The 11327-nt window shown below is 36.6% G+C and overlaps 1 protein-coding gene across 1 annotated transcript in view; it reads left to right on the forward strand.

Annotated features, from left to right (window-relative positions):
- IL1RAPL1 (interleukin 1 receptor accessory protein like 1) overlaps nt 1–10800 on the forward strand; it is a 737124-nt gene extending 726324 nt beyond the window's left edge. Inside the window, exons 10-11 of the mRNA XM_057538635.1 lie at nt 9460–9630; nt 10082–10800. Coding sequence (XP_057394618.1) covers nt 9460–9630; nt 10082–10800 — 890 coding nt within the window. The remainder of the gene's footprint in view (nt 1–9459; nt 9631–10081) is intronic.
- Nucleotides 10801–11327: the final 527 nt, after the last annotated feature.

The following is an 11327-nucleotide window of genomic DNA, read 5'->3' on the forward strand; positions in this document are numbered from 1 at the left end:
ATTTGCCTACACGTGAACTATCTAGAATGTGTTTTTGAGTTCCAGAAGGAAAAACCTATAGTTGATTTTGGTGTACAACTTGCCCCAAATTGTAAGCTGTTAAGTAGTAGGAATCAAGCCTTCTTACCCCAAATCTTGTGCTCCCTATAGCACTCTGCTAAGTCTTACCCTCTTAATTAAGACTTCTACCATCTATGCTGCCCACTGTCCTCTTAAGGATGCAAGGGAAGGAAACTAATATCTACTGAACGCCTCCTTTGGGCCAAGAATTTTACTATATGGTGGGGACTCATTGAATCCTAGACATATTCTTGAGGGAGCTGCTATTTTATAGATCAGGAAACGAAGTCTCAAATGAGCAAAATAAAAATTAATGGCAGTCAGGATTTGAGCTCAGCGGCTTTTTTTTTTCTTCACTACATCACACCATACATATTTTAATTAGTGACACATTTCAGTATTTGAGGTCCTATGGATTCAAATAGTCCAGAAAAGTACCAAGTAGTAAAACATGTAAACTAGAACAGTATCGTTAAATTTTCAAAGTGTAAAACTCAATCAGCTTTATTTTAGAGTATAATTGTCAGATGCCGCTATGGCTGAATTGACATGAAAAGTGGAATTTATTAAAACAATGACATTCAATAATCACAAAATCAAAATATTAATATATGCTTAATGTTTTTTATTCAAAGATCTATCATCTATTTCTGCAGAGTTTTTAATTGAAAAATTATTAGTTGGAAATATAAAAAAGCATATGAAGGCAAATCTGAAATACAAGAAAGAAATGACTTAATTTTTTTAAAACTCTTATTTATTCAAATTATGTCAATGCTAGTTTTTAATGATCACATAATTCTGTGCTAATATACTACATGCAGACATAGAAAATAGCCTTTTAAAATGAAATACACAGTTCATCATTGGGCCCTACCCAGGTCTCCTTTTGGTAATCCATTTGCTGAATAATGGCCTCTGTCACTAGTCAATTTCACATATGTGACTTATAAATATTTGAAAGTAAATTTAAAAACAGAAGTGGCCACCTGCCAATAACATCTGACAACCATTCAATAGGTGTTTAAAGGTTAAAAACTCCCAAAGAAGTGAATGTCAATCCCAAGCCATTTATATTGTCAGTAAATCTCTTTCCTAGCCCACATCCAACATAGCCACCACCTTCATCTTGATAAGGGAGTCTTCAGTCTACATTTTCTTAAAAGCTCTATTGTTCTAAAAAATCCATGGATCCTTTGGCTTCTCAATCCTTTCAAAGAGAATTGACTAATATCCTCTCATATGTCAGAGGAAAATATTTATTTATCATTTTTCCAACCACTTTTTTTTATTCCTGATACACAGTTCTATATTCTCCTTCTCTCTTCAAGGTTTCTTAATAATATTTTTAATTCATATTTTTATTTCGTAACTCTCTGGAGTCCAAACGTTTTCCCCCTCAAATATATCTTTTTATAAAACATAGTAATTCATTCGGTAAATTGAAGGAGAAAATTCTACTGGACTAATTGTTTGACTTAAAGTAACAAAGCAACTAATTAATTGGTTAGGTTTGGTGTTTTTGGTTTGTTTGTTTTTCTTTCTCCCCCCAGCTTTATTCAGATATAATTGACATATAACATTGTGTAAGTTTAAGGTATACAGTGTGACGATTTGATACACATATATATTGTGAAATGATTGCCACAATAATGTTACTTAACATATCCATCACCTCACATAACTATTTCTTTTTGTAGTGAGAACATTTAAGATATATTCTCTGCAACTCTCAAGTATATAATACAGTATTGTTAACCATATTCACCAAGCTGTATATGTATCCCTAGAAATTATTTTTCTTATAGCAGGAAGTTTATTTACTTTGACCAACCTCTCCCCCTTTCCCCTGCCCCCAGCCCTTGACAACCACCATTCTACTCTCTGTTTCTATGAATTCAGCTTTTTCAATTCCACATTGTAAGTGAGATCATGCAGTATTTGTCTTTCTCTGTCTGACTTGTTTCACTTAAGCATAATGACCTCAAGGTCCATCTAAATAAAATGAAAGGTTTCCTTCATTTTTATGGCTGAATAATATTCTACTAAATAATATTCTACTGTGTGTGTATGTATTTTTATATATATGTATATATATATGTATATACACACACACATATACACATTTTCTTTATCTGTTCATCTGTTGATGGACACTTAGGTGGTTTCCACGTCTTGGCTATTGCGAATAATTCTGCAGTGAACACTGGGGTACAGATATCTCTTTGAGAGAGTGGTTTTGTTTCCTTCGGATATATACCCAGAAGTGGGATTGCTGGATCATATGGTACTTCTATTTTTAATTTTATGAGGAATCTCCATGCTGTTTTACAACTTAACATCCCCACCAACAGGGCAGAAGGGTTCCCTTTTCTCTACATCCTTGCCAACAGTTGTTACCTTGTCTTTTTTTTTTTTTTTTTAATGAAGTCGCCTGAGGATTTTACTTGTATGTTTAATTTTTTATATTTTATGTATTTATTTATTTATTTTTGGCTGTGTTGGATCTTTGTTTCTGTGCGAGGGCCTTCTCTAGTTGCGGCGAGCGGGGGCCACTCTTCATCGCAGTGCGCGGGCCTCTCACTATCGTGGCCTTTCTTGTTGCGGAGCACAGGCTCCAGACGCGCAGGCTCAGTAGTTGTGGCTCACGGGCCCAGCCGCTCCGTGGCATGTGGGATCTTCCCAGACCAGGGCTCAAACCCGTGTCCCCTGCATTGGCAGGCAGACTCTCAACCACTGTGCCACCAGGGAAGCCCACCTTGTCTTTTTGATAATAACCATCCTAAGAAGTATGAGGTGAGGTCTCATTGTGGTTTTGATTTTCATTTCTTGATGATTAGTGATGTTGAACATCTTTTTATACACCTTTTGGCCATTGTATGTCCTACATGTCTTTTTGCTATTGAGTTGTATGAGTTCCTTATATATTTTAGATATTAATCCTCCCCTTATCTAATATATGGTGTGCAAATGTTTTCTCCCATTCTGTAACTTGCCTTTTTATTTATTGATTGTTTCTTTCGCTGTGCAGAAGCTTTTTAGTTTGATATAGTCAAACTTGTTTAGTTTTGCTTTTGTTGCTTGTGCTTTTTGTGTCATAGCCAAAGAATTGTTGCCAAAACTAATGTTAAGGAGTTTTTCCTTATGTTTTCTCCTAGGAGTTTTATGGTTTCAAGTATTACATTTAAGTCTTTAATCCATTTCAGATTAAAATTTGTGAGTGGTGTAAAATAGGGGCCTAACTTTATTCTTTTGCATGTGGATAGACAGTTTTCCCAACACCATTTATTAAAAAGATTATCCTTTCCACATTGAGTATTCTTGGCCCCCTTGTCAAATATCAACTGACCACATATATGTGGGTCTATTTCTGGACTCTTGATTTTGTTCCATTGGTCTATGTGTCTGTTTTTTATGCCTGCACCATACTGTTTTGATTACTATAGCTTTGTAGTATAGTCTGCAATCAGGAAGTGTGATGCCTCCAGCTGGGCTCTTCTCTCTCAATATTGCTTTGGCTATTCCGGGTCTTTTTTGATTCGATATGAATTTTAGAATTTTTTTATATTTCTGTTAAAATTGCCATTGGAATTTTGATAGGGATTATATTGAATCTATACATAGCTTTGGGTAGTATGGACATTTTAACAGTATTAACTATTCTGATTAATGAACGTGGGATAGCTTTTCATTTGTTTCTTCTTCAGTTTCTTCATCAGTGTCTTATAGTTTTCAAGGTACAGGTCTTTCACCTCTTTGGCTAAATTTATTCTTCAGTATTTTATAATTTTTGATGATATTCTAAATGGAATTGATTTGCATATGTTGATCCATCCTTGCATCCCAGGAATAAATCCCACTTTCTTTTTTGCCCATGCCACACAGCATGTGGAATCATAGTTCCCCGGCTAGGGATTGAACCCATGCCCCCTGCAGTGTAAGCATGGAGTCTTAACCACTGGACTGCCAGGGAAGTCCCATAAATCCCACTTGATCATGTTATATTATCTGTTTAAGGTACAGTTGAATTTGGTTTGCTAGTATTTTGTTGAGATTTTTTTGTATCTATGTTCATTAGGGATACTGGCTTATAGTTTTCTTGTAGTATCCTTTTCTGGCTTTGGTATCAGGATAATGCTGGCCTCATAAAATGAGTTTGAGAGTGTTCCCTCCTCTTCAATTTTTCCTTGGAAAAGTTTGAGGATTGCATTAATTCTTCTTTAAATATTTGGTAGAATTCACCAGTCAAAGTAGTTGCTGGCTTGAGGATTTCTGTCTGGTTGTTTTTTATGGTTTCTGTTTCTTTAATAAAATTCTCATTTTGCTCATGCATTGTTTTCTGATTCTGTTAAATTGTCTATCTGTGTTATTTTGCATTTCACTGATTTCCTTTAAGATGATTATTTTTAATTCTTTGTTGGACAAGTTGTAGATCTCCATTTCTTAGGGCTTGGTTACTGGTGCTTTATTAGTTTCCTTTGGTGATGTCATATTTGCCCGATTCTTTGTGATCCCTGTATCCCTGCATTAGTGTCTGTGCATTTGAAGGAGCAAACATCTCTTCTAATCTTTACACACTGACTTTAGCAGGTAAAGTTCTTCTCCTGTCTGTTCCCCAGGCCAGTGGGATTACCTCCAGAATCATAATCATTCTGGGCTGGAACCAGTTTTGAGTCTGTTGCCGGGTCTGCAGTGAAGTTCATGGTTGGCAGGCTTGTGAGCAGGAGCTCAGGTTCACATGGATCCTGTCTGGTCTCTGGGTGGATAGGAATGCCTCTAGTATCTTGTTCAGTAGTATAGCACTTGGACAAATGTTCACTTCAGGATCCACAATCGGGTCTTCACTCAGTGGACCTATTGCCAGGTGTGTGGATGGGTATGTCTCCCACCAGGTTTCTGGGAGGGCTTCTATCTGGTCACTGGATGGGTCCTTGGGTGGGCAGGACTGGCTCTGTACTGTGGCTGAGAGGATACATGCAAGGGATATCTTATTTGACCATCTTGCTGACTTCATTCCTATTTTTCTTTTTTTGTGGGAAATTATAGTCATAATCTCTTGAAAATCATGGAAAGAGTAAACCAATGACTATATTAGAGCTTATGAATATTATTACAGAGGGTGTGTACATCAACTGCTTTCCATCTCTGTAGTCAATAGAATTATAGTTGAAGGTTTAAGTTACAGAAATAAAATTTAGAGAATAAAGTTCAGAATAAGAAATATATTGTTGTACTATCTTGTTATGACTAACTAGTTTTCAGCTGTTTATAAACTTAAGTTGAATTTAAAAGATCACAGTCCTACCTTTAAAAATCTTAGCATAATTTTGTTTTTTCTATGATTATAAAAACTCTCAATTTTTCAGTTTCTTATACACATTAAGATTAGTCAATATATGTTCTTACAGATATAAAAAGAAAAATCTAAGAGATATTTCCCAAGGTTCAGATTCAGCTGGTAACTGGGAAAAAAGAAGAAACCTTAGAATCCATATGATTTTGAATCAGAAAACATTGCTGAATTTAGCATGATATCTGGCATGGTGTTTGCAGTCTGATAATTTTCAAGTCAGGAGTTTGCTTCTGTGGGTAAATAAATGCCTAGCCCAGTACTGCACTGACATAGACTCTGGGGAAAGAGAGGAATTAGATATCAATCAAGTGTCCCATTGATTTGAGGGAGGAAGCTGCTGCAGATGCTTGCAAGGGGCCTTATTACCAGAATAACCTACATGTGAGCAACTCCTTTTTATCTGGGAGACATTAGCTTAAATGTTATAAATTCACCCGGATGACATAAAGAGATAGAAAACTGACTGAGACCACAGCACCTATTCCCGAGGTTCATTTAAGCTTAATACAGTTACTGAATATATTACTCTAGGTAAGAATTTATCCCCTTTTTGATGAAAGTGGATTTTCAGCTATTTTATTTAGAGCACATGCCCTGTAAGTATCAAGACCACTCATCATGGAGCTGAGGCTGCAGTGTGTAGGTTTTGTGGTACTTTGATCAATTACCTGGCAGCTGACTGCAGTTCTTTGATGCCTTTGAGACCTTTGGGTACCTATACCCTGTCCTAGAGCAGAGTTTCTCGAAGTATTGTCCCTGGACCGGCAGCAGTATCACCTGAGAGTTTGCTATAAATTCACATTCTAAGGACCTATTCCAGATGCTCTGAATTGAAAACTCTGGAGGTGGGGCCTAACAGTCTGTATTTTATCAAGTCCTCCCAACTGTTGCCGTTCATGCTTCAGCATGAAAACCACTTTTTCAGAAAAGTTTACAAGGACTCTGAGGTCTTCAACTGAGTCACAGTGAGAAAATACAGTTCAAGATTATTCCAAAGGAACTTTGCTAAACTTTGACCCTGTAGCTCCTAGTAATTACTTGAGGAGTCCAGGCAGCTTGGAGTGTGTATCACCAAAGCCATCTCTCCTAGGAAATGGCCCAAATCTTGAGAAAATCTCCACACTAGCCATAAGATATGTCATGTGATACCCAAATGAGAGGCCATTCATTCATTTCATCAACAGATATGTTTGAGCATCTACTAAGCCCTAGTCACATATATATCTGAGTCAAGGATCTTGTGGTCAAAGAAAGAAGATAAGATGTGAGCACAATAATATAATACATGGGAAAAGAGATCACCTTCAACTCAATGATACCAGACTCAGATTCAAAGGAAACAACTGCAGAGTTAGCTGCTGGTTTTTTGACAACGGATAGCCATAGTATTTTTCAAGCTACCATAAACATAATCAGTGGTGAGGTTTGGAAAAATAAGTTTTGTGATTCTATGTGGAATGGGCCAGAAGAATAAGGAAATGGAGAGGGAAGACCCACTAAAATATAATTATAACAGTTGAGAAGAGAGTAGGGCCCCACCTAGGATGAAAACAGAATCCAAAGGATTTTTACCAGTGAATGGCTGTGAGATTATTGGTAATGAAAAGAGATAAGTGGAACATGCCTCTGAAGTTTGGAGACTAAAGACGTGAGATTGTTATGTTACTAAAATTTAAGTGAAATAAAATGTGAAAACAAAGCTTGAGATGGGAAGCTTGTTTTGTTGTGAACATGTCACATGTGAGCTACATGCTGAACATCCAAATTAAGGGGTCCAGGTTACAGGTTCATGAGAAAGAAGATGCGATTGGACATCTACATTAGAGAGACATCTACACAGAAGTGGTTGTTGATGTCATAGGAGGAAAGGAGATTTTTAAGGGAAAATAGACTGAAAGACAAATGAAACAGGCCACAGAAAACATCTTGAGAAATGACAGTATTTATGGATTGGAAGAGAGATGTCCATTGAAGAGGCAGGGGAACCAGAAACAGTGTCATGTAAGCAGAAGTGATATCCAGCTGGAACTTACGAGTATTGGTGGACCATTGTTTACATCTCTTCTGAGTCATAAGTGCTCTGTTCTTTTTGTTGTTCATATTGATCTGGTTATCAAATATTTTTTTAAACCTACAGAAGACAAAAAGCAAAGAATGAGAATCTAGTCATTACACATCTCAGGTCTGAGCAAACTTCAGCACTTTACAGTACTTTGTAAAAATCTGGAAGAGGAAAACCTCCCAGAAAGAAAGTAGTATATGCATGAAATCATTCTACAATCTGCAGTCTGGCTTAAAGAGTCCTCCCTTTGGCCCATGACCCCTGTTCTACTCTTTACAACACATTTATCCTCTGGAAATAGATTGTTGACTTGTCTACATCTTCTACTAGACTGGAAGCTACTGACCCATATTGCAAAGGGAAAGATTTTATCTCATAGATATGGCATGTGATTACCTAATAAACGGACATTTTAATTAAATACTAACTGGCATTATATTATAGCTTTATTATGTGCTATTTTCTATGATTTCTTACTCAACTAAAGTATTTACATCAATAAAATGGTACCACTATAGACTGCTGGCATGTGTGCATAGACATGGGATAACAAACATAATTATTATTTTTTGTGAAAATTGAATTTTATTTATACTATGTACAACTATATCCTGGTTGAAGAATAAAGAAAACACCAAATACCAAAATATGACATGATAGGGATGATTATTTTTTATTTTATTTTTTTTACCTGAAATGTGCTTTAAAAAAATCTTCCATAGCTAAAGGTTCTTTTCCCCAGGGATCCTATAGTAGAATTGCTAGCTTCTTATATGCCTGTGTTAACTTTAGGTGAAGTAAACAGTTTTCTCAGTTTTCCATGACAAGTTATAGAAGTGAGCTTTAGTGTCTTTGAAGTCAAAAGGAGTGTCCCAAAGCCATCCAGAGCAAGTCATGGATGCCCCTGTATCTTTGATGTTTTATACCCCAAAGATTTTAAATTTTCTATACCAAATGCCCAGTTCATTTTGTTCTGAAATTTAAGAGTGTTTCAGTTCAACTTGATCTAATAATCAAATAATACAATGACAGTCATTAGGAAAGAAGCACAAAAGAGACCTAAGCATATTGATATTGATAGGCTCAGCATACTGATAGTATTTAGAATTGAGGTGAATTATGAATCCTGATATCACACTCTGAAAAGGAAATTGGAGAATGAGACTATGCAGAAGATAAATGACTTCTTATTCTAAGAAACAACAAATGAGAATTTGGAGATGTTTACATTAAGATAAAAATAATGCACGGTAGTAGTCATCAAATATTTGAAGAGTTCTCATGTAAATATGGGGAAGAATGAGGAAAGAAATCAAATTTTAGAACTAAGATTCATTTATAATTTTTGATTCTTATAGTCAAACTGATTAACATGATGAAAAATAATTTGGCAATAATTTACATGTAAGATAAATGAAGATCAGGAAAACAATATGTTTTTCTATAATACTTCAGCATACTAAACTCAGTCCTAAAATACAAGAACCAGCTCCCAAAGAAAAATTAATTATTCCAAATTTCATTTTATTTTTTCCCCAAAAGAAAATCAGCACAACACACACAACCTAAAAACCATTCCTCAAGCCAGTCAAGCCAGTTTCAATGTTCTTTCTTTGATTAGGTGAATGTACATTTATGTAGAATAAGAACATACTATCCAAATATGTGGCTTTTATAAGTTGTCAAAATTCTCATGCTCTGTGCATCAAAAATGTTGAACGTTACCATTTCATTGCTCTTTTCATTAATTTTTCTCCTACTGTCTTAATAACAACAAAAATAGTGACTCCTTTATACCCCCAAATTCATTCCGCGATACTTGGCATTATTGTATTCTTAATGAAAATTAATAAAGACTTCTTTCTTTGGCATCCCAGAAGTGGAACATTCGGAGATATTTATGAAATGGGGTGAATGTTCTCATGTCCTACTGTTTTCTTTGTAGAGTAGTGACTTCAGCTTTACTCTGTAATGTTCTTGACAGATAATAAAGATTATGATGCATACTTATCATACACCAAAGTGGATCCTGACCAGTGGAATCAAGAGACTGGGGAAGAAGAACGCTTTGCTCTTGAAATCCTACCTGATATGCTTGAAAAGCATTATGGATATAAGTTGTTTATACCAGATAGAGATTTAATCCCAACTGGAAGTAAGTTAATGTTTTCATTTAACAGTGTGCATATTCTTGTGTCCGTCTGTGTAGTCATCATTTTTAGACAGAATTTAAACTTTTAGTTCTTTCCTTCTACATCTTTCAGTTTCTCAAGAAAGAAATGGCATTATGTGCTCAAATGAAAAATAAGTGTTGATTCCACTGAGGAAGCTACTTCGATTATTCTGTAAAGCGTCTCATGTTATAAACCTTGACATTTAAAGAAACCAAATGAGAGATTTGTACCTGGGAAAACATTTCTATCTTTGAGAGAAACAAAGTCCCATACTCTGTTCAAAGTGATCATTGGCTATTTTCATCTTCTCAAGGGTTTACCTAGCAAAAAGAACCAGCAATTCTCATTTAATGTGTGAAAGAGAATTTACTGGGGCTTTCTGGACCGAATGTTCAATTTACTTATTCTGATAAACCCTTTTCTCTGTTGTAGCATATATTGAAGATGTGGCAAGGTGTGTAGATCAAAGCAAGCGGCTGATTATTGTCATGACCCCAAATTACGTAGTCAGAAGGGGCTGGAGCATCTTTGAGCTGGAGACCAGACTTCGAAACATGCTTGTGACTGGAGAAATTAAAGTGATACTAATTGAATGCAGTGAGCTACGAGGAATTATGAACTACCAGGAGGTGGAGGCCCTCAAGCACACCATCAAGCTCCTGACCGTTATTAAATGGCATGGACCAAAATGCAACAAGTTGAACTCTAAGTTCTGGAAACGTTTACAATATGAAATGCCTTTTAAGAGGATAGAACCCATTACGCACGAGCAGGCTTTAGATGTTAGTGAGCAGGGGCCTTTCGGGGAGCTGCAGACTGTCTCAGCCATTTCCATGGCTGCGGCCACCTCCACAGCTCTAGCCACTGCCCATCCAGATCTCCGATCCACCTTTCACAACACTTACCATTCACAAATGCGTCAGAAACACTACTACCGAAGCTATGAATACGACGTACCTCCTACTGGCACCCTGCCTCTTACCTCCATAGGAAATCAGCATACCTATTGTAACATCCCTATGACACTCATCAACGGTCAGCGGCCACAGACAAAATCGAGCAGGGAGCAGAATCCAGACGAGGCCCACACAAACAGTGCCATCCTGCCGCTGTTGCCAAGGGAGACCAGTATATCCAGTGTGATATGGTGACAGAAAAGCAAGGGACACCCCGTCCCTGGGAGTCTGAGTGGAGTCTGCAGTCCAGTGCCTGGAACTAAATCCTCGACTGCTGCTAATGCTGTTAAAAACATGCATTACAATCTCTAGAACACGAGGAAAAACAGGGTCTTGTACATATGTTTTTTGCAATTTCTTTGTAGCATCAGTGTCTTCCTGTTTTACCATGTCTCTTACCATTACATTTTTTGACTTTGTTTTATATGTCATTGGAATTTGTAAATTTACCTTTTTTTAAAGAAGAGACTTACGTATAGATAGAAAACCCTTTTTTGCTTCATTAGTTTAGTTTTAGAATGGGTTTTTATTTCCTTTCCTTGATTTTTGTTTTGCTTTTAACATTTCCTTGGGGTGCTTGGACAAATCTATCCGATGGGACAAGGAGCACCGGATCCTCTCTTGGGTTCTGCCTAGGATCAGCAGGGCCATGTGGGCCTTCAGAAAGCAGTGCAACGAATGCCAGCATTGCCATTTGGGAAAAAAAAAAAAAAGATGAGAAG

Source organism: Balaenoptera acutorostrata, chromosome X (assembly GCF_949987535.1).
Source record: "Balaenoptera acutorostrata chromosome X, mBalAcu1.1, whole genome shotgun sequence".
Taxonomy (NCBI): Eukaryota; Metazoa; Chordata; class Mammalia; order Artiodactyla; family Balaenopteridae; genus Balaenoptera; species Balaenoptera acutorostrata.